This window comes from Trichoderma citrinoviride (genome assembly GCF_003025115.1).
Source record: "Trichoderma citrinoviride strain TUCIM 6016 unplaced genomic scaffold BBK36scaffold_16, whole genome shotgun sequence".
NCBI lineage: Eukaryota > Fungi > Ascomycota > Sordariomycetes > Hypocreales > Hypocreaceae > Trichoderma > Trichoderma citrinoviride.
Window position 1 is genome coordinate 572,442 of NW_020194724.1, and position 21,796 is coordinate 594,237.

A 21,796-nucleotide genomic window follows, 5' to 3' on the forward strand; every position below is an offset into this window, starting at 1 on the left:
CTATTAGAGGATAGAAGGTTAAACAGGGTGAAAGGCAAGGCAAAGAGGTCCCAGACGCTCGATCTACACTTTCTTCTCCTGGCGTAGACCCTGCCACAGCGCTAGCGCGGCGAGACACTTTGCATCTCGAGCGCCCTCCTTCCACAGATTGTGCATGGGAACCACCTTGAGCGTGATTTTCTCACCATGGGAGCGCTCGCCCGTCAACCGGCCTTCCCACTCGCCCAGTTGGCTCCTCGGAATGCGCTGCTCGTAGCTGTAGATGGTGATGTGCTCGTCGCATCCGCCCGCGCTCGGATACATGGCTGCCGCTAGGTTCTCGCCCTGGCCAGCTGCCGCCGTTGCCCGTTGCTGCTGCCCAGATGCATCCGCTGCGAGCTCGCTAAGGCACGTCAGCTCGTCCTGGTGAATCGTAATGCCGAGCTCCTCCTCAATCTCCTTCGCGGCCACGCCCTTGAAGTTGCCCGATCCGTCCACCATGCCGGCGGGCAGCTCGACGAAGCTCAGGCTGCCGACGGGGATGCGCGGCTGCACCGTCAGGAGGACGTAGCGCTCGTCTGAATCCGGGGGAACGTCGTCCGGCACGAGCATGACGAGCATGGCCACGCTGGGCCCGCGCAGGAGAGCTGCCGCGGGGAGTGTCTCGCCCGCTTTGTTCGACACGGCCGCTGTGAGCTTGACGAAGCCAAGGCGACCTGATCCGAAGAGGTCATAGGACTGGACGGTTACTCTGCGCAGGGCGTACGGATCGGGGTGGAACGGGTGAGACTTGTCTGCCTGCAGCGCGAGAGATTTGGTGAGGGTGTCAAGCCAGGTCTGCGTGCATGATTCTTCTTAGTACATGGTGGTCAGACATGAACAATACGAAGCAAGCTCGGCCAACCCACGGTGAATGGCTTGAAGGATCGGAGCTGGTCTTCTGAGAGGCCGTCTGGCAGCTGGACGGGGATGTTGTGTGGAGTAGCTGTGAAGGAGGCCATGGTGCGGTGATGAAGGCGACAAGACACGGATGAGGCGAGCCTGTATCTGCTTATTGCTTGTCTGAGCAACATGTGCGGGTGTCGAAGGGATTGAGGCGTGAGTGAAGTGGTGATGTTTGTTTCTGGGCTATGAATTGAATAGAGGTAGAAGAGGATTAGGCAGCTCACTCATGCTAACACTTGCACGTATGCACCTGAATGACGTCAACGTCCGACTTCATGATATTTCACCATTATCGACCGCTGAATTGTGGCATTCAATTCAGAGCAACGTCGTCGCATCTTGGAATCGTATATATTCCTCTTTTCTCATCCATTCTCATTCTAGCTTGTGATATTTTTCTTATGCTTCATTTCTCTCTCTTGAACGTCTCATAATAGAGAATTGATAGACGTGCCAACACCCAGAAATCACACTCATCTCACTCGTTACTCAGATCACATGTGCAAGCTTCAGCATGAGTTATGCTGCCAAAAGGAGAATGACATATCAAACACGCGCAACCCGAAAAGCATCACACCGCCCAATACACATCAATCTGGACAGACTCGACTCTGTTGCACCAGCCCGGGAACCGAGCCTTGCCCCAGACCGTAATCACATCACCCACCTGCAGCTCTCTCACAAACTTTCCATTTCCTGTGGCGCGACCCCTGCCCTTTTCCTCGAGAGCCTTTGCCGCCTCAGAGTCGGGATCGATGTCGTCGAGGTAGGACCATGTGATGACGTGATCTTGCCACTTCTTGGAAGCCGTCTGGTTCCTCTGGATCTCCCACTCGGGAGAGTGCAGCAGCTGGTGAGTGTAGTTATAGCCATCTGGATCTGTAGACGTCTGGCGGATGGGGGGTTGCACAGGCCGAAGCGAGTTGATCGAAGGAACGGATCCATCACCTGATAGCCATTGATCGTCAGCTCGGATTCAGTTCATGAAAGCACTGTGCTGACGAGGAAACGTGGAAAATTGCTCACTTGCGCCTTCAGCATCAAACCTCTCGAGACCGACGTCAAACCAGGTCCATGACTTGGAGTAAGGCTCCTTGGCATCCTCTGGATTGCTCACATATCCTTGGTCTTGGCTTCTGATCTTAAAAACGACCTTTCGCGCGGGGTGAGTGAGGCGTGGCACAGGATAATCGGCTGACTTGGCGAAGTAGCTGGCGTCGAGAGCCTTGCCTAGCGGCCGAGGCGTCGGAAGGGTGGTGGCATATGGCTGATCATTTGCGTTCTGGCGAGTTCCGGCGTCCACCAGGCCGAGGGGATATGACCGAAGCTGCAACTCTCATGGTTAGTCATAGCAAAAGCACAGGCTGAGGAATGTATAAGCGCAGGTGGGTGTGTGGATTGACTTAGGCAAGCAAGAAGGAATACGTGCCAGAAATCTGTTTTCCCTCTCCTCGTTGCCGCCAAGGATGCCGATGCGTTCGTCCAGCCGCGTCGTGGAGTGAGCCCAGTACTCGGCCATGTCCAATATGGTATCGACGAGATCAGGAGGCAGCTTCTTGGCCCGAATGAGCATTGCCTTGACCAAAGCGATGTCGACAAGGCTGGGCTCGTAAGGCCTGTCGTCGGACGCACTCGATGACCGCCGGCTCGGACCATCTCTGGCAACCTCGTTAAGGTTGAGTGCCCTGAGGGCGCTCCAAATGATGCCTGGAACGTTGGCAGCCATGGCGTTTTGGATGTGCGTACGTCACAATATTGTGATGTTGGTGATGGGGGATAAGAGGAATGGACAAGATTGCGGTGATGCCTCTATACGTGCAGAGTGTTGATGATGCAATTTCCAAAGTGATGCCTGCACGAAATGGTCACAGCTGGTTCCTGCCTTCACTTGGGCAACTGATCAGAGGCGACGCATCATCATTCATCCAGATGGGCGAATCGGAAGCTGTGCCCGCGGCATGACGTCAGCGGCAACGAAGCAAACCTTTGGTGTAAATACACCATCAACCAGAGGTGCAAGTAAACACAAGAATCGAGTTAGCCGAGCAACGACCAAACGCGAAGGCCACAATATCCAGCTGTTCGCCAATTCATTCTTCCATCATCTGATATTCGCTCACAGGGGAAAATAATTCGACTTTGCTGAAGCGTTGAGGACGACAATTCAGGCACCTGCACCCCGCCCTGCCGAGGCTATCGGAGCGCAACAGAAGCAAGAGTAAGGCTTACATAGGTTGCCAGGTTGCATGAACGCATCGCCTCAAGCTTCCCAACGCCTCTCAAAGTTGAGCAACTGTCTCGTGTGTAAACCCCCAACGTATACTGAGCAGCGATCCTTTGTCAAAGCACTTTCGAAGTGGCGGGCCATGTAAATGTTCCCTCTGCAGGATTACAAGTCCTACCCCACTGGCTTCTTCATACAATCTGCATATACTACGAACAGAGGCAGCTTTACGATCCTTCAGGTCACTAAACAATATACATGCAAGCAGCATCAGCGGACAATCTGTCCTACCAATAAAACCAATGTAGAAAAGCCGTCCCCTGTCAAGCAATAGGTCCCGTTGGTGAACATCTCCCAGCGGGTCTATCCTTTTTGCCTCTCCAAAGGGGCGATCCTGTCAGCAGAGTGGGTGCATATCCCTGCAGACACATCTTTTTTGCTCCGGCTGGGCACAGACATTTTCTGCTCCTTCACCTCGTCTGGGCATGCTCCTCATCACGGCCGCACATATGTACATACGGATAGGCAATGTCTGCAATAGCCGATCGGCACACCTCGCCGCCGAAAACGCGATCCTGCAACTGCTCGGCTCTGGAGCCTTGGTCAGAAAATCCTCTGACGCTCATTTACAGATGTCAGCGGAAAGGCACATTGAATATTGCAGGATCTTCAACAGCGGTATGGTGCCCCCGCGTGCTAAAGAGCAGTGCACGATGTAGTCGAGTACCTACTAGTCTAGGGGCCAACAGTATCCAGTTTGTATGCCTTCTCTTTCTAAACGATGCTTGGATTCATCTTATAACGCCCGCCGCAGTACTCGGCGTGACCGAGATGCATAGCCTTTCTGCTCAGCCAAATCAAACATCGGCTATCGCGTTGCCTCGGTCTGGAAGAACTCATCAGCAGGCTAGAACGGATTCCGGCATGCTACATGGCTTAGTACCCTTGTATGCCGACAGGCAGCCTCATATACCGGTATCGTGTAGTCACATCACCTACCGGTAACGGTCCATTCGGCACATACGCGACTGCATCCTCCCAACCCATGCAGATCAGATGAATTGCCTACTTGGTGCCTCCGTTGACTGCTGCAAATCCTAGTACCGGCCCGTTTCAGGAGTGTTACCCACCACTTATAATACGCTGGTGTACTCAGTTGATCTCGGGGATAGACCTGTAGCAGCAATACTTGAGTACTCGCTGGACATCAGGCCCGTAGTGTCATGCACGCTCAGCATAGGTAGGTGTCTTCGTAGCGCCTTGGGGTCTGCACCCCGGTTACCTCGAGGCTTCCCGTTGAATCGACTGGCGAATCGCGATGTGTTTGAGAACTGATGTCTGTAATCTACGGATGAAGCATATATTCATGGTTTTTCTCAATCGCTTCATGGACATCCCTGCTCTAAGCAGGTTACCAGGTGCCTATTTGAGACAGGGTGGGACTAATAAGCAGCCTGACTATTGAAGGAAGTAGAGCTGTTGGGTTACGTTCCACAATACACGAAGTCGGCGGTCAGCAAGAAACCGCCGACAAGGCTATGTAAATATGAAACTTGTGGCTTTTGACTGAGGGCCGAAGAGGTTGAGCCCCAGCAGGAAGGGGAACCACGACAACAGCAGTATTGCGCGGTCTCGCCGGCTCTTCCCACTTTTTGCTTTTGGAGTTTCCCTTCTGGTGTCACGGTGTAGGGACCGGGGAGGAATCCTGCCCTTGTGCCATACCTTGCCTGGTCCTTATTCTCGGGTTGGTTGTACGAGTACGTGATATTCGTGCCCAGAATCACAGTGGCTTGTATCTCAAGGCCAGTGAAGAGGGTGGGAGTGGGACTTTGACAGCCAAGCAGCCGTGCTTGATACCTGTCGATGGAACATGTATAATAACTACACGTGGTTCCCCGGACGATGATGGAAAGAAGGAAGAAGCAGAGGAACATTTCAAGCTTCGATTCCTACTCTGCAGTCGCGAATAGGAAAGTCTTGGTTGATTCGACACAGAGACTCCGTTCCCCAAAGATGAAGAACACTCTCATTGCTGCCTCGACGCTGGCCCTGGCCGGATATGTCGAGGCTGTACCCTCAGTTACGCGTGCAGAAGCTCTTTGCGTGAGTCCTCTCAACACACTTGATCAGCGCCATCTCAAACAAAGGGGTCAATGTCACTAATGTCCCGTTGCCCTCCTACCACAGTGTAGTGAGTTGGCCCAGTCTCTTCCGGGCACATTTCACGCTCCCAACAGTACCGCCTACAACACCTTGATCAACGCTCGGTGGTCAGGCACCTCAGTCCTACACCCAGGCTGTGTTGTGGCCCCCAAGTCCGCCACCGATGTCTCCAAGGCCATCAAGATCATCTCTAAGAACCAGTGCCAGTTTGCCGTCAGGGGAGGCGGCCACAACGCCAACCCGGGCGCCAACAGCATTGACGGCGGCGTCTCCATCGACCTCACATACCTCAACTCGACTGCGTTGGCGGACGACCGTTCGTACGTCAGCATCGGCGCGGGCATCACGTGGGGCGAGGCCTACGACGCCTTCAACAGCAGCAACATCGGCTTCACGGGCGGCATCTGCGAGGACGTGAGCGCCGGCGGCGTCAGCCTTGGCGGCGGCCAGTCGCTGTTCCAGCCCAAGCGCGGCTGGGCCATTGACAACATCATCGACTACGAGGTCGTTCTGGGCTCGGGCGAGATTGTCCATGCCAACACCACGAGCAACCCAGATCTGTTCAAGGCGCTCAAGGGCGGAAACACAAACTTCGGCATCGTGACGCACCTTAAGCTCGAGGCCTTTGACTTTGACGGGCTCTGGGGAGGCGAGGTCTTTGTGAGCCTCAATGGGCCGCAGGCCACGTACTCGCAGGTGCAGGACCAGATGAGCCAGGCCATTGTCGACTTCACGGCCAACAACCACCTCGACACGGACACGGCCGTGCAGCTGATGACGGTGTATCTGGCTGGTGGCCAGGGCCAGATTGTCAACGCGGCGTTTGGCAACACGATTGGGCAGGAGAATCCGCCTTCTGTAGAGGCGTTCATGAACATGCCCAATCAGGTGAAGAACGAGGTCGGGCCCATCAAGCTTGCCGACTTTGTGCACAAGGTCAGCGAGTTCCAGGCCAAGGGATACCGGTGCGTCTCGAAATATCATAAATATTGTTATAACTGAAGCATCGCTAACCGTCTTATACAGGCAAGTTACCTCCAGCATCACCTTCACAAACGACTACGCCACCGTCCGTGAGATCTGGGACGCGACAGACGCCATCTACAACGACCTCCCCCAGAAGGACCAGGTCGACTGGATGATCTCGTTTATCCCCCAACCCCAGGTCCAGCAGACTTTTGCTGCGAAAAACGGCGGCAACAGCCTTGGGCTGACCGATGCCCCTGACCAGATTGGTACGCCATCTTACGTTCTCTTCTCTTCACCGTCCACAAGAGATGAAATACTGATACTAACCGCCCTTAGTTGTCTGGCTCACTTCCCGCTGGACCGATCCCTCCCTCGACCAGATGATGTATGACGCTCGCGACAAGTTCGTCACCGCCACCGAGACCGTCGCCAAAGCTCACGGAACGTACCACCCTTTCCTGTACATAAACTATGCCTCTCCCACGCAGAACCCGCTCTGTGGATATGGCGCCGAGAGCGTCAAGTTCCTGAAGGCTGCTGCGGCAAAATATGATCCGGAGGGGGTGTTCCAGAAGTTGATGCCTGGTGGGTTCAAGCTGAGCAAGGTTACTTGCTAGAGGGATAGGGCCTGACTTGCGCGTAACGGAGTTTATGAGATTGGATAGAATGTGATAATGTTGGTTAAAGGGACTTGGGATTGTACATACGTATACCTACCTAGTATTGTTGAATAATCAGACAGCAATGATCACTTCATCGTGGCTCATAGGGCCGTGTTGTGAGATGAGTGGCCTGAGTCAGTGGATCTGAAATTAAGACAGCCATCGAATGTGTCCAGTATTAATATCTCATCCTATACCGTCATTGAAGACAAATAGGACTTTAGCATTGTTGTAATTTCAGCTTATAGCATCCTTACAAAGCAAGCGACATACGAGCAATTTCTATAAAGAGCCATAGGCAGTGTGCATTCAAAAGTAATATATATATCTGTAAAAAAAAAGTGTCCATAAAGCCATACATCCCCTTTCTAGCTCAACACCATAACGCCATCCATAGGTCTGGAGGCAGTAAAAGTCAAAACACGAAGGAACAAGTCATTGAAAGATTTCCCTTGAGACAGAGAGACTTGCAAGAGAAAAGGTCTCGTCCTCACGCGCTGCATGGCCCCCATTATATATGTAATTCCCTCTTTCGAGCGTATCAAAACCGCAAAAAAAGTAGCATGTATAGCAAATCACCGCTTTCTTTTTTGTCTTTTCTTGAAACTTCATGACGTCTGTGCTGGAATCCCTTGTCTTCCCGTGTATGTACATGTAACAGCCAGCATCTAGACTTCTCCGCCGGGGATCCCTTGGTAACCCGTGCGGCTGGCGCTAAAGGTCCGGATGGGAGCTGTGCTGGAGCCCCGGTTAGGGCCGGGATGTGACGGGGCAGGGGATCCGGGGCTACCGGGGGCATCACCGGCTCCCGGGTTGAGGAACGGGGCGGGCGACGCCATGGGCGATTCAATATTGACGGCGGTCCAGCCTTTGCTGTCGAGAGGGCTGACGTTGACCGGGGGCGCATCAGTTGTGACGACGCCTTCTTTTCTCATACTGCGAGAGTCGTAGTCAGTATACGCGTCCGGGTCAACGCCTTCGCGCTTCAGCTTGTCGAGTTCCATACGGTCCATCTTCTCCATTTCGGTGGCCAAGCGAGCTTCGCGGGCTCCCGACTGGCGCTGGCGGATGCAGTACCAGATCGCAGCTCCGATCAGGCCAGCACCAAGGGCCGCGGCGACCGCATAGACGGCGATGCGGGCTCCGGCGGGCAGGTTGTTCCACTTCTGGCTCGTGCTCAGCTTGGGTGCCCGGTGAAGAGCCTCGTAGAAGGTCGAGTTTCCGCTGGTTGGCCACGTCAGTACTTTCAAATCTCACGATACCATCAATTCTGCAACATAGACTTACCCAGTGACCTTGATGCTCTCCCAGGAGCCAGAAGTATCACCGTAGGCGTACTCTGAACCACCGCCAAAGTCGGTGATGCGGACACTCTTGACGTACATGGTGAAGGGACCCTTGCTGTAGTCGGTGTCACCACCAGCCCACTCACGCGTGCCCTCCGGCAGAGTCGGGTCACCGCCAGCCCAGATACCGAGCGAGAGCCTCATAGGCGTCTGGGGGTAGTTTCGGGTCTTGTTGGCAGCATCAGGGGTCAGGTTGCGCACGTGCTTGCCGTCAATGTACCAGTCGATGCCCTCCTTGGTCCAGACGGTGGTGTAGTTGAGGTAGTCGGCCTGGTTGTCGGCCGTGGTGTAGATGCCGGCGTTGTGGTAGTCCTGGAGACCCTTGCCGAAGTAGTTGGTCGAGGCAGCGGTGTTGTTGACGCCCAGGAACTCCCAGTCGACCTCGTCCAGATCGTCACTCAGCCACATGGCAGAGCTGACGATGCCGACGCCGGGAGCGCACTTGAGAAAGAGCTCGACACGGCCGAAGAAGAAGTAGAAGAGGGTCCGAATGGTGGGCGAGTCGCCCTGCTTGTTGATGGTGAAGGCGGCGCCGGTCTCGGGATCGTACGACACAGACCCAGCAGTGGTCTCCCACAGCTCGTACGACGGCGTGGTGTTGAAGTTGAAGGTATAGTCGGTGTTGAAGCCGGGATCCGTGGGACAGTCGGTCGAGTTCAGCGGGTTACAGCTTGTCGACACCTGGGCAGAGACCAGGCCCAGCAGGGGGGCGGCCGCAAGGAGACCGCGCAAGTATCGCATTTTGAGGCGTGTGTAGGTTGAGCTTCGCAAGAGAATGAATGGGTATTATAGGACAGAAAAAGAACCGCTGAAACACACAACAGGCGTGGGTATCAAAGGCTAAAATGGCAATGCTTGTCGATGCGCGAGTGTCGAAGACGTCGACGTATCAACAGCGTATCGTGTGTTGTAGTATTATGAGTGAGTGTGATGCGCTTCCTCTGGCCCTGCAGAGAAGAGAAGCCGGATGTTCTTTCCGAAGGGAGTGTCTTGGTGGGATCAGATAATGATTGCTGCTGAATCCCTTTCGAGGCAGCGGATGAAGCAACTGTCACCGGAGAGAATGAGCGGCGAAGATGCGACGGTCCGTACAGTAGGTGTCAGAGAGAGGACGAGACGAGGTTCTCACAGCGAGCGCAGAGACGGGAGGGCCCCTGAACACGATGCCGAAGGTCTCTTGTTGCAGAGTTTTTTCAAGGAAGGACGGAGGTGAGCAGATAAGGATAGAATCGCGACGAGGAGAAAGCAGAAGAAGGAAAAGGGACGGAAAAGAAAAGAAGCAGAAGCAGACGACAAGAGAGATTGCAGATTGGAGATTGCAGATTAGGGGCTCCAGGTTCAAGTTGGTTTGATGCAGACAAGCCCCGAGGGGTCCGCCGAGGCCTGTGTAAGGGGTACGAGGCCTTGCTTGGCCGGGGGGCAGCGCTGCAGGTACCGTCTACTTTGGCGGGTCCCCGGGGGGTCCTGGGGCGAGGAGGTTCTGCTCTCCAGGCGCCTTGGAGCACTGGAGGTGCTGGGGGGGGGCCGGGTTGGTGGTAATTTCCAGCGGCCTGCAGCGCCTGATACGCCCAGAGGAACCAGCAGAGGCACCCCGGGAAGCCCCCCAGAAGCTCAGGTATCCTGGAGGAGGTACAGTTCCATTGGGTGAGGTGATGGCCAGCAGCTGGAATGGATTCCATGGACGTCGGGTTGAACGAACGGACGCACATGGAACAGCTAATGCAGGTCCGCAAGCAGCAGTGACACGCCTTGGCCGCGATGCAGACGCAGGGGCCGCTGCAGCGATGTTCTGGATCTGGTGCTAGGTAGTCATAATGCTCACAATGCAGTAAGCACCTTAGCACCAGGAGCACTTGACTAGGTACCTGGATAACGGCACTCGAGTGAGCTTGGTCATGCCGATGGAGGCTTGATGCTGTGATGGCGGGAAAGGAACAAAAAGAACAAAGAACAAACAAGAAACAGAACCGCGCCAGGCACCGATCCGGCACAGCGCGCCGAGCCCGCTAGGCCCGAGCCGGCATAAGTCGCTGGGGCTTATTTCCCCTGAAAGATGGGGCCGCGCAACGCATTGATGGTGGTCGCTCGTACCTGGTACGTGTGCCCGTGCTGCTGACAGTATGGGGCAGGCAGGTAGCCAATACGCCGGGAATACCACGCCACACGACGGACATGCAGCCTTCTCGAGCGTTTTTGCCTCCATTCACGTTCAAGTTCGCGTCTCTCCTCCAGGGATCAGTCAATCTTAATTGCTTTGCCGGCTCCAATCGAACGCCGCGCAGGTATTGGGTACATGCGGCGTGCATGCGCGAGCCACGGGAGATCCAGCGGCTTGAAACAGTCACGTCGACTCTTGCTCTAGGTCAGGGAGTTGCGAGGGCTCTCGGGGCCTCTTGGGGCTTCTTAGAACCTCTCGGCCGCCCACCTAGTTCGCCGAATGGGAGCAAGAGGGCATGGATGCGATTTGGCTCTCTGCCTTGTTGATGCCGGGTTATCCAGTCGCAATCAAACCAGCATTGGCACTGCGCCTCCGCAAAAATGCCCAAGAAAGAAGCTGTCAACGGTTGGATCGGCAGCTACCACGTCCAGAGTTGCTCTTCTTGTCGTAGTAGCTCTACGTAGCTGGAGTCAGTGTCGTACGAATAGATTCCATGGCCCCTGGACAGAGACGCATCCATTAATAGGCACTTTTATGGAGTCTCTCAGGCAGCTCGGATGGTTGTCCAAGGTCGGCGTCCGCAAAGAGATACTTCTGTACTCCGTCCAGCAGCCGATGATCCGAATCGGCAAATGAGCAACAAGATAGTGGGCAACGACACAGAAACAGAAATCTAGAGGGAGCAGAGCAAAGAAACGAGCCACGGCAGAATTGGGAGATATCTTTCTCAAAGGCGCCCCATGTGAAGGTGAAAGCGACAAGCCGAAGTGTTTGTGGCTTGTAGGTAGGTAGGTACAGTTGGGTACGAAGAGGTACTGGCGTTTTTGGCTGTCGAGATTGCGATGCCGAAAATATCGGCAATTCGCCGGCTAAACGCTGCCACAGCTTGGCGTCATCAAACTTTGACCAGATCCCGAGATTCCAATATCTCCATCGCCAATTAACGACGAAACCGAAGAAACGAGACGAAGAAACGGTTCGGCCGCCGCTCGCCCGCATCGCGCAGAACCATTGCCCGCCATGTCCATGTTCCGGGCGAAGAAGCTCGACCTGGGGTGCTTCGTCAAGGCCCGCACCATTCGCGACCACACCAAGCGCAAGGTTTTTGAGGAGCACGAGACGGAGAGGTAGCTCTTTTGATTCGACTCTATGCTTGCAATCTGAAGAGATTTGTGCTGATCGTCCTTCTTTGCTATTTTTAGACAAGCTCTCCGATACGTGATCCGGAACACGACTCTGCCGCCCCGAGTGCGAGCCACGGCCCAGCTGCAGCTCTCGCAGATGCACTGCTACACCCGACCTACGCAGATTCGGAACCGCTGCATCATGGGAGGCCAGGGACGCGGTGTGCTGAGGGCGTTCAAGATGACCAGAGTGCGTTTTTTATCTCTTTTCCCCCGAACCCGACTTGGCTCGATAACATAAGCTGACACTGTGGTTTGTTTTGTCTGGCAGTTCAATTTCCGAATGGAGGCCCTGGCAGGAAATCTCCCCGGCGTGAAGAGGGCGAGCTGGTAGAATGTGGTGCCTTTTTACGACTCAAATCATGATTATGCAATCCCTCTGTATATAAACTTGTATGTGTACAATATGATCGACTCTTTTTGCGGGTTCTTGGTAGACAAATATTTCAAAGAAGGGCAGAAAAAGAATTCCACAACGGTCTTTCCAGTCTCTATCGGTGCGCTGTTTTCGGTTGCCCCTGTATATGCTGAAAGGGCCGTACTCTTTTCTTGCACGACAGAGATGTTCTCCGCGGCATCTACAACGCCACATGAGCTACCTCCCCAGGTACCCCAAGCATCCGGTCGGAGTTATAGATGGCCACTCATATTAAGCCATCAAAATGCACATTGCTACTGCCGAGGTGCCAGATGCCATTGAGCCAAGGAGCTAGGTAGATGACCAAGACGGAGTCTACCCTGGATTTCTTAACTGCAACTATGCGGTCCGCAGAATTCCCGTGACGCAGCGGTGATTATGAGCGTTCGATCTGGGCTTGTACCTGGGAAGAGCGTATTGTAATTCTTTCAAGGGACTCATCCATACCAGTTCTAAAAGCAATTTGGCAGCAGCCGAAGAATCTCTGTCGATGCCTGCCTACAGAATATCAAGTTCCTGGGAAGATCGTGCAGACATGTGAGTTGTGGGAACAGGTATGCTTACCTAATCATTGGAGGCTGAAATGTGGCGCTCCCCACTTCGCCGCCAGGCAGTGTCGCCTTCGGTTTGTTTTGATGATCCTGCATCTTGCGACACACTTCTTCACATTCGCCGTCTTAAACTTTCTTCAGACAAGAATCTTGCGATCCCACGATTTGCGTTGAAGAGTCTATTTCTACCCGAGATTACAGTCGACGATCTGACGAGCCGCAATCATGGGTGGCGGCGATCTCAACTTGAAAAAGTCGTTCCATCCCGGTCTGCGGCGGAACCAGCAGGCCGTCTACGATGAAGAGCAGAAGGCCCTCGCCGAGCGCAAACGAACCCAGCAGCGCATCAACGAGATCAAAGAGGAGCGCGCAAAGGAGGAGATTCAGAGACAGCTGGAAGCCGCTGGCGGCACCAAGCGGGTGGATCGCGTCGACTGGATGTACCAGGGGCCTACTGATGGCCAGGCTGGAACAACGGAAGAAACAGAGGCTTACCTGCTGGGCAAGCGGAGGATCGACAATTTGATCAAGGGCAACGAGCACAAGAAGCTCGAAAAGGCCGCCGGGCAGGACAGCTTCATCGCGCTGCAGAATGCCAACAGTGCGCGCGACACGGCGGCCAAGATCCGCGAGGATCCCCTGCTGGCCATCAAGCGCCAGGAACAGGCCGCGTACGAGGCCATGATGAACGACCCTATCCGACGGCGCCAGCTCCTTTCCTCTATGGGCATCGACGACGGCAAGAAGAAGGATAGACACAGCGACGGGCACTCGCGGAGGCATCGCAGGCACAGGAGCAGAGATCGCGACGACGAGCGCCACTCACGGCGTCATCGCTCTGATTCCAGATCTCGCAGCCCGCGCAGACGGCATCACCGACATCACCGAGACGACTCCGACTCCGACTCTGGAGAAGGCCGTCGCAGTCACCGAGACCGACGACGCGATTACTCTCAAGAAAGGGAGCACGGCTCAAGTCGCCGAAGAGACGATTCACGTGAGCGTGATTCAAGATCGCACCGACAAGATTCATATCGAGACCGAGACGACCGTCGCCACCGACATATCGATTACAACAGCAGAGAAGAGCGCCCGCGCAAACGCTCCCCCGGTCCCCACAAAGAGCGCGATGATGCTGGCCAAAACGAAGAGAGAGCGGTTGAGCAGGCACGGAAATTGGCCGCCATGCAGTCGGCTGCCTCCGACCTTGACCGCGACCGAGAGGCTCGGCTGGCAGCTTTGGCGGATCGCGAGCGTGCGGCCCGAGAAGCCGACGACAAGGCGCGAGAACGAGGAGGAGATCGAGGCTTTGTCAACGGCTTGCATCGGAAAGCGATGAATATGGATAACCGAAGCCGGCGGGGATATGTCAGGGCTCAGGAGTAAGGGGAATCTTTCACAAGATGTTGGTTCATTGGCAGACATATTGAGGGCTACGGATAAGATAGTTTCAACCTCTGGAGAGCTCTTGTATTGCATTCACGGTTGGGCAGGATTCTGGCGTTTTGGGCTTGGCAATGATAACACCGATATATGGGAGGTGACATTTGCAACACTTCTTTACCGAAACATCCCTTCGGGCACGCAATCGTGACTGATGATTGGTAGTAACTATCAGTGAATTTCCAAGATGATAGCTAGCTTCCCATTTCCCCTCTCGACCGGGTGTACAGTCTCATAAGCATCTCCCCAAATAACCATGGAATAGATAGAGTGAGTGGAAGTATTCTTCATGTAAACGAATGTGTGTATGCTGAATCGGAACATTCAGCCCGTTGCACCATGATGCCCGTTGACTACCGGACAGAAGGACAGGAGCAAGTCCTGAATTTACACCTCCTTGAAGGTAAACTGCTGGTTCACCCCCCCGTGATAGTTGTAGACGATGATGGGGGTCGAGTTATCCTGCTTGCTGCCCGTCACGTCGAGGACCTTGTTGGGAAACGCCACGCTATAGATGCTGTATTGCATTGTGAGCTGCCGCCTCTGACAGGCCGGGGATAACAGGAGGAACGTACTGATAGTTGTCGCTCTTGCTGGCCTTTACAATCTTCCAGCGGGCCACGTTGTTGCACTCGGGGAGGAGCTTTGAGCCATGAGCCGTGGCATCGCCTCCATCTGCGGTTGGGAGTAGTTAGTGACTTATGCTGCTTCTTTGTCTTTCTATATCTGGTATTGGAGATGGGATTGAGAGGGGAGAGATTATTTACTTGGAGCCGTGATGAAGGTGTTGGTGGCAACGCTCTGGATGCTGAATTCTTCGTGGGTGATTTTGGTGATGCGCCACTGTTGGTTCTTGCCGCCGTGGCCTTCGCTGTTTAGGTGGAAGTACTATGTTAGGAGACATAATTGAGAGAGACTCAGGGAAGGAGGCGTACTATTCGATGATGCGGCCGGTGGCTTCGGACGAGTCGAGGTCGATGGCCTTGTGGTTGGAGAGGGCGGTGGCGATGTAGTAGGTTCCTTCGTTGAAACTCATTTTGAGGGAGGTTACGGTGCTGGAAATGATAACTGACAGAGGGTGCTTGTAAGTGGATATTGAAAGTTGTGATGCTGGTGATTTTGACTGCGATGAAGTTAACGGAGATGGAGAATCATCTCTTCTCTTTATAGACATTTGCTTTGCCGGACTCGATGTTCAAGATTTCTTGATTGCTTCTTTTTACGTTACAGATATTCGCATCTCATTCCGAAAATGACACATTGTACGCTTCTCGATTTTCGCCCAGACTCTTTGCGACTTGATGCCATTGGTGATCAACTACTGCGATATTGAAGTTTCCCGCTGGGCAAACATTTTCAGGTATCATCCGGTCAGCCACCTGTTCACACATCGGATGTGATGCTCAGAGAAAGCGGGGATGAGGCCTGAGATCGTCAAGGGGCGTGGATTTAAGTTGTGCAGATTAGCAAACAGATTGCGTGTCTGAGACAGCCTATTGTTATGGCCTTTATGTGATCTTGATTGGGTCATTTGTAAAGCCAAGCAGCGTCTTTTGTATAGGTAGCCTCATAATGAGAATTTCCAATGAAGGCGCCAAAATGCGGAACCTGCTATTTTCTTTTCGTCCTTCTCTCTTCGTTCTTCGTATAGTATCTTCTCCTTCAGGCTGATCTTGAAGCATTGATCACAATAGGAAATTACGGGGATGAATTGTACCAGTGTATAGCACCGGACATCACTTCTCAACTTTCTTCAAGTGATGAACACAGCTACTTACTTTTAGACTGTCACGTACTGTGTCAACATATGGTGTCACCCGAAGGACAGTCAATTCACGATCATTGGCATGGCATTTGGCATCCTACCTTTCCCCTCATCAGGAGCCGTGAGTTACACATGGGCAAGCCACATATGTAGAGGAAGTAGTAATATTTGATGTATCCCTGCACTAAGCCAGCTCTCTAGTCATCCCAGTTGAGCTGATCAGAGTAGCACATACCTCCACATGTACTCAGCCCGGGCAGAAGAGTGGTTACACGCTTGTATCGTGTAAAGTAGTGCGTTTTCGCTGTGCATATGCTGTGGACGAGTTGCGAGCTTGATCTCTGGGGCAAGCATAGCTTTTTTTTTTTTAAATTGGTGTGGATGACCTGGGTCTATTTGCGGCGTTTTCCTCAGTAAGGCTGATACTTGTTTTCGGCTCACACATGGCGCATTCAGAGTTTCAGGTGTAACATATGGATGTAGAGGAGGAAGAATTTCAGTTGCTGAGTTTGTGGCTTGTAGTAGTACTTCGTCTCTATCAGAGACTGACACGGAATCAGAGCCAAAGTAGCATAAGTAGCGCATGGCAGGGGCCGTGAGAGAGCTGTCACCTTCTCTAAGCCAGGAAACGCACGTCTGAAGGGTTGACTCAACTGCTTCTACACGCTTTGATCATGATGTGCTGACAATAGACATGAACGGAAATCCTCTCCACCAGCAGGCCTTACCACATCACCATACAGCGTGATGGAGTTCTAGACAATCCGTCGGATGAATGCTTCCCCTCAATGTAACTTGCATGTGGGATATGCTATGCTGTCGTACTTGAGGCCCTCAGGTTTGTGGTGAGGATTTGAGCAGTGGAGAACCGTAAGCCGTGAAGGTGTACTATGTCGGATTTCCCCGTGCTGGTCTGCCGCGATCTGGCGATTCTCGTGCCAGTTCCACTCGTGGAAGTGGTACAGTAGCTATTAGTAGTATATGCAGTCACTTTCCAGTGCTCGCGCTGGAGTGGGCGTTGGAGCTGATTATATGGAGATCTATAGCTTCTGCTCGATAGCAATGTCATGATGAGAGGTCATGCCTAATATCACGACAAAATATCGGAGCAAGATGTGGAGTGTTCGGGTGCTTACAAGACAAGTTCGGCGAATTATAAATGCTGCCGTTGCCAGAAAAGGTAGCTCCATATGCTTAATTTGTCGAAGAGGTAGTCTAGCTCCTGATACTTGATTTGTCTTGAGCACTATGGTGGATAAGAGGTCTCATTGTTGTGAACTCGCCAGTCAGTTGTATCGTATTTTGATCGAACAGAGGAGAAAGAATGGGTGTTGCAAACGACGGACAGACATGTAGTGGGCAATCATTGTCTAGAGAGAGCATGTCGTGGTCTGACTGCTGCTCGTATACTCTCATGTCGTCGCTTCCTACAGTCGCCTCTTACAAACAGGTTAGGCTTGTTTGACGCTCGGTTAAGCTTACCTCTTAGATGGAGGTGGCAACTGATCAACCCGAGGTGGAGTTGGCCATAGGCAGTCAAACTCGGCCCCTGGCAACTTTCATGAGTCGAGCTAGAGAGGGATTGGCTCGTCGGAATCTTGGCAACTACAGGGGCAACCAGGCTTCCAGAAAGCTCTGATTTGCTGTTCCCTCGGTTCCACTCTACAATAACCGAGCTATAACACGTATCGGCGAGGTTGTAGGCCAAATAGAGGAGGTGGAGATTCGTTTACGGCTTTAGCTCACTGCACATGCACTCCGCATAAACTGTTCAGGAGACGCGGCATTGCCCTTCTGTAAGTGATGCGGGCATTGCTGATGAGAAGAGTTTCAGGACATATAAGGCTCTCCATAGATATAGCATGGTGAGTAGGAGAGCAGCGTTGATTACGACAGCAGTTGTGCCACCGCCGTGGTTGAAGAGCTGTATGATAACTCTGTAGCGTATACTCCGTACTAAGCTTGATAACAAGGATATATGCCTTGTAAGGCGCTAATTGCCCCGAGATTTCCATTTTAACCCGTTTTACGGAGGTAACTAAATAACTGAACTCCATATCCGAGTGTGGGTTATCACGCCCGCTTCGGCTGGAATAGAACGGGTGTATAGGAGACGGATGTGCCCTTGCCCATTGACGACCCCCCGAAGTCTCAGCTCGAAGCCGCTGGGAAACACGCAAAACCAGAGCATCACTCTCTGACTGAGTCATTTGTTTGAAAGGAATATTACAGCTTAAATGAGAGAGAAGATTCAAGTAGACTTCACTGGTTAAACAGAACGACATAGAGGCGCAGTCACATCAAACATCGTACCTGCTCCTTAGCCTTGAGCCTTATCCGAGCTTCTATCCGTATACGAGACTCTCGATGCTCCTTTATGGTAAGTGCGGAACTACATCGGCGCTGCCAAGCATGTTGGAGGGCTCATAGCATGTCAGCACAATGCGCTTGACCCGGTGCCGTTCCTCGTGCCGATGGAGATGACACTAATGAGTTCCTAGTATCTGGAAAGTGACCGAAAAGCGATCCGGAACTCGGAGAAGAGAGGACCATGGATTTGTTACAAGTAAACAGCCACGCGAATGATGGAGATTCCCCAATGATTCTATAGTATAAATATTCCGTCGTTATCTTGTTGCATGAGTTGATTTCCTCAAGGAGTTTGACAGCCAACAATTGCTTTCCACCAAACATGCTATTCTCTTCCTCCTCCATCCAGGCCCTTGCGGCTGTTGCTAGCCTCATTGGCTATGCTCACGGCGCTGCCATTGGCGTTGCAAAGCGTGCTTCGGCAGGCTGCTCGAGGACCCACGACTGGGCCGGTCAGACGAAAGAGTTCAGCTTCGACAGCAGCGGTGGCACTCGCAGCTACAGAATTCATCTCCCCTCCAGTTACCAGCCAGGCTCTCCCAAGCCTCTCATCATCGCCTACCACGGGTCTGGCGACAATCCGACCAATTTTGAGCAGACGACCCGTTTCTCGGATCCCTCTGTCAACCCGGACATGATTGTTGTTTACCCAGCTGGCATCAACGTTCGTTGCCTATTCCATCGAGTCAAGCACATGTAAGATGCAAGTCATGAGCAGATTGGCTCTAACATAATTACAGGGAAACTGGGAAGGCCCAACGTATGCTACCCCCGGTGTCAGCGACAAGGTCTTCACCACGGACCTGGTCAACCGCATCAAGGACAACTACTGCGTCGACGAGGCCCGTGTCTACGCCACCGGCCACTCCAACGGCGGAGGGTTCGTCAACACTCTTGCCTGCAGTCCCGCACACGGCGGCCAGTTTGCGGCCTTTGCCCCTGTCTCCGGCGCCATGTACACGGATGTCACCGGTAACGACAACTGCCACCCTTCTCGCTCCCCGTTGCCCATGTTTGAGACGCACGGGACTGGCGATACGACGATTCCGTATAACCCTACCGGACCGGGACGTGGTGGCCCGCTGCCTTCGATTCCCGACTGGCTCTCGCGATGGGCAGCACGGAACCAGTGCACCACTTCCACGACGACTGACTTGGCCGCTGGTGTTCATGACACGAGGTGGACGTGTGCGGGCATTGACAGCTTGCTGCGCCATGTCAAGATTGATGGCGCCTCCCACGCGTGGCCTGGCCCTGGCTCGCAGATTGACATTTCGCCTCAGGTGATCCAATTCCTTTCTGTCAACTTTAAGCCATGATGTGTTGTTTCGGGCAACCACTAGGGCATTCGTATGTATATTTCCAATGGATCGTATGGGGTGTATATAGGCCAGATTAGGCAATATATCCTGAATTGAGTTGATTCAAGACAGTCAGAATCACAACCACCATCCTCTTCTCTGCCAAATGATGACGTTGCTGCCTTTCTCCCACAATCCCATCTTGGTACTCAATGGCCTACACAAATGCCAAAGACGCCCTCTGCGTATGCATCGAGACATCATCGTTGCTGCAACCCGAGTTCTACGAGTAATTTACCTACTTGGGCGCTCCAAGGGCTTATATCTATGCCATGCTAGCAGCACGCAAAGACTCTGTCGTACTGTTTTGACTCTACCTAATCCCATTGTATGGTACAGTGCGTGTACAAACAACCTTAAGACCCACCACGGCAGTTCATGAAGACTTTTGACATGCAGGGCGCACCAAGGGCCGAGATGTCGATATGGTGGATCGACGGCTAGCAACGCTAAGCAAAATTCTTATATGCTAAGCTTCAGATCATGATCAGTCTCAAATCATCTACTTTCGGTAACGAATAGAGCCTCAATTGAGACCAATTAAGTGTTTCATCATGGCAGAACCATCAACATCTGTCGAGCTAACAGCAACCCTACCGTCATTTGGTGCATCGAGGCAAACTTCCGGCCAGAATACCCCTCGAAGCAATTACAATTCGGACCGGGGAATCAACTCTGGAGACAGCCAGATACCCCCAGGTGGCACGGCAGAGTTCTTTCTGCCGCCTGTTGATAGGGGGAAGGATGCATGGCTCTTCTTGGCGGCGTGCTTCGTCCTGGAAGCATTGGTCTGGGGTGAGCAAAGAATGCCTTTTTTGAGTATTGAACATCTCTAAAACCGGGCCTCTTTCATAGGATTCCCATTCTCGTTTGGTGTCTTTCAAGATTACTATCGCACGCACGAACCATTTTCGAGCTCATCTAAAACTGCTGTAATCGGCACCACTGCCATGGTACATACTGTTATCCAATACTACCCAGAGTACATGGCCATGCTAACACCAAACAGGGCATCATGTATCTCGATATTCCAATCATCATGGCCTTTCAACGGATGTACCCAAAGCCAACTCGATACGCACCTGTCGTCGGTCTGTTGTTCCTCTGTATTGCTCTCGCCATCTCCTCCTTTTCGCAAAACGTCACGCACCTCATCCTCACTCAAGGAGTCCTCTATGCCATCGGCGGCTCCATCTGCTACTGCCCCTGTATGCTCTGCATGGATGAATGGTTCATCAAACGCAAGGGATTTGCCTACGGAGTGATGTGGTCTGGTACTGGGCTCGGCGGTTTTACAATCCCTCTCCTCCTCGAATACTTTCTCAACCATTACGGATTCAGAACCACGTTGCGGATATGGGCTCTCACCATGTTCGTCCTGTCTGCGCCGCTGGTCTGGTTCATTAAGCCGCGGCTGCCAGCTTCTGCTACGGCTCATTTTAGGCCTTTCAACCTCAAGTTCTTGGCGAATCGCTACTTCGGCTTATACCAGCTCACCAACATTGTGGAGGGTGTGGGTTATTTCCTTCCGGGCATTTATCTGCCGACATATGCGAGAGTAACTCTCGGTGCTGGTGACTTCCCGTCGGCGTTGACGCTCCTCGTGCTGAACGTCGGCGCTGTTGTAGGATGCATCGTCATGGGAACACTGACTGACCGCCTCCATGTGACGACATGTATCGGTATATCAACCGTCGGTACTGCGATTGGCACCTTTTTCCTTTGGGGACTGGGCACAAACTTGGCCTCACTGTACGTATTCTGCGTCACGTATGGTCTGTTTGCGGGCTGTTATACATCGACTTGGCCGGGAATTATGAAGCACCTCATGTCTATTGGCGGTGGATCTAGAGAAGAGAATGGAAGCCCCAGCAGTTACGATCCCCTCATGGTGGTCGGCTTGCTGTCTGCTGGGCGAGGTATCGGCAATGTTGTCTCGGGGCCGTTGAGTGAGGCGTTGCTCAAGGGAATGCCGTGGCAAGGACAAGCTGCGGGGGGATATGGCAGTGGATATGGAACCCTGATAGCGTTTACTGGAGCAACAGCCGTTGTTGGAGGGGGGAGCTTTGTGTTTCGAAGGGTCGGGTGGCTGTGAAATGACTTGAGTCGAGATATAAACCCACTCACGGACTCCCAACATCATTGGCTGGCCGGAAACGCCTTGTGTGGCTGCATATACTATCTGCAGTCTTGGAACTTCGTCACATCAGCTGACGAGCGTTCTGCTTGGACGGCAAGTCAAACTCTGTTATCTGGGG

At 53.1% G+C, this 21,796-nt stretch overlaps 9 protein-coding genes across 9 annotated transcripts; 5 read left to right on the top strand and 4 right to left on the bottom strand.

The window, feature by feature from the left end:
• Positions 1–63: 63 nt before the first annotated feature.
• Positions 64–980, bottom strand: BBK36DRAFT_147881 (hypothetical protein; the record flags this gene model as incomplete). The annotated part of the gene is made up of 2 exons (XM_024897552.1): positions 64–816; positions 888–980. 2 exons carry the CDS (start codon positions 978–980, stop codon positions 64–66), a joined length of 846 nt encoding a protein of 281 aa, XP_024746012.1.
• Positions 981–1,495: 515 nt separating this feature from the next.
• Positions 1,496–2,650, bottom strand: BBK36DRAFT_1172451 (hypothetical protein; the record flags this gene model as incomplete). The annotated part of the gene is made up of 3 exons (XM_024895730.1): positions 1,496–1,872; positions 1,951–2,259; positions 2,350–2,650. The coding sequence occupies 3 exons, from the start codon at positions 2,648–2,650 to the stop codon at positions 1,496–1,498; spliced, it is 987 nt and encodes a 328-aa protein (XP_024746013.1).
• A 2,511-nt stretch (positions 2,651–5,161) lies between these two features.
• On the top strand, positions 5,162–6,897 carry BBK36DRAFT_1172452 (FAD-binding domain-containing protein; the record flags this gene model as incomplete). The annotated part of the gene is made up of 4 exons (XM_024895731.1): positions 5,162–5,251; positions 5,336–6,276; positions 6,338–6,546; positions 6,617–6,897. The coding sequence occupies 4 exons, from the start codon at positions 5,162–5,164 to the stop codon at positions 6,895–6,897; spliced, it is 1,521 nt and encodes a 506-aa protein (XP_024746014.1).
• Positions 6,898–7,610: 713 nt separating this feature from the next.
• On the bottom strand, positions 7,611–9,029 carry BBK36DRAFT_1128957 (glycoside hydrolase family 16 protein; the record flags this gene model as incomplete). Its single annotated transcript, XM_024891690.1, has 2 exons — positions 7,611–8,166; positions 8,230–9,029. The coding sequence occupies 2 exons, from the start codon at positions 9,027–9,029 to the stop codon at positions 7,611–7,613; spliced, it is 1,356 nt and encodes a 451-aa protein (XP_024746015.1).
• A 2,435-nt stretch (positions 9,030–11,464) lies between these two features.
• Positions 11,465–11,964, top strand: BBK36DRAFT_147888 (glucocorticoid receptor-like (DNA-binding domain); the record flags this gene model as incomplete). The annotated part of the gene is made up of 3 exons (XM_024897553.1): positions 11,465–11,573; positions 11,649–11,820; positions 11,902–11,964. Coding segments are annotated over 3 exons (344 nt in total), but the record flags the coding sequence as incomplete, so codon positions are not given.
• Positions 11,965–12,824: 860 nt separating this feature from the next.
• Positions 12,825–13,331, top strand: BBK36DRAFT_1096248 (hypothetical protein; the record flags this gene model as incomplete). Its single annotated transcript, XM_024889086.1, has 1 exon — positions 12,825–13,331. A coding segment is annotated over one exon (507 nt), but the record flags the coding sequence as incomplete, so codon positions are not given.
• Positions 13,332–14,429: 1,098 nt separating this feature from the next.
• On the bottom strand, positions 14,430–15,078 carry BBK36DRAFT_1129011 (carbohydrate-binding module family 13 protein; the record flags this gene model as incomplete). Its single annotated transcript, XM_024891697.1, has 4 exons — positions 14,430–14,559; positions 14,618–14,717; positions 14,810–14,913; positions 14,978–15,078. The coding sequence occupies 4 exons, from the start codon at positions 15,076–15,078 to the stop codon at positions 14,430–14,432; spliced, it is 435 nt and encodes a 144-aa protein (XP_024746018.1).
• Positions 15,079–18,499: 3,421 nt separating this feature from the next.
• On the top strand, positions 18,500–19,496 carry BBK36DRAFT_1128467 (carbohydrate esterase family 1 protein; the record flags this gene model as incomplete). The annotated part of the gene is made up of 2 exons (XM_024891616.1): positions 18,500–18,841; positions 18,918–19,496. 2 exons carry the CDS (start codon positions 18,500–18,502, stop codon positions 19,494–19,496), a joined length of 921 nt encoding a protein of 306 aa, XP_024746019.1.
• Positions 19,497–20,092: 596 nt separating this feature from the next.
• BBK36DRAFT_1128849 (MFS general substrate transporter) lies at positions 20,093–21,633 on the top strand (the record flags this gene model as incomplete). The annotated part of the gene is made up of 3 exons (XM_024891672.1): positions 20,093–20,333; positions 20,394–20,491; positions 20,548–21,633. 3 exons carry the CDS (start codon positions 20,093–20,095, stop codon positions 21,631–21,633), a joined length of 1,425 nt encoding a protein of 474 aa, XP_024746020.1.
• Positions 21,634–21,796: the final 163 nt, after the last annotated feature.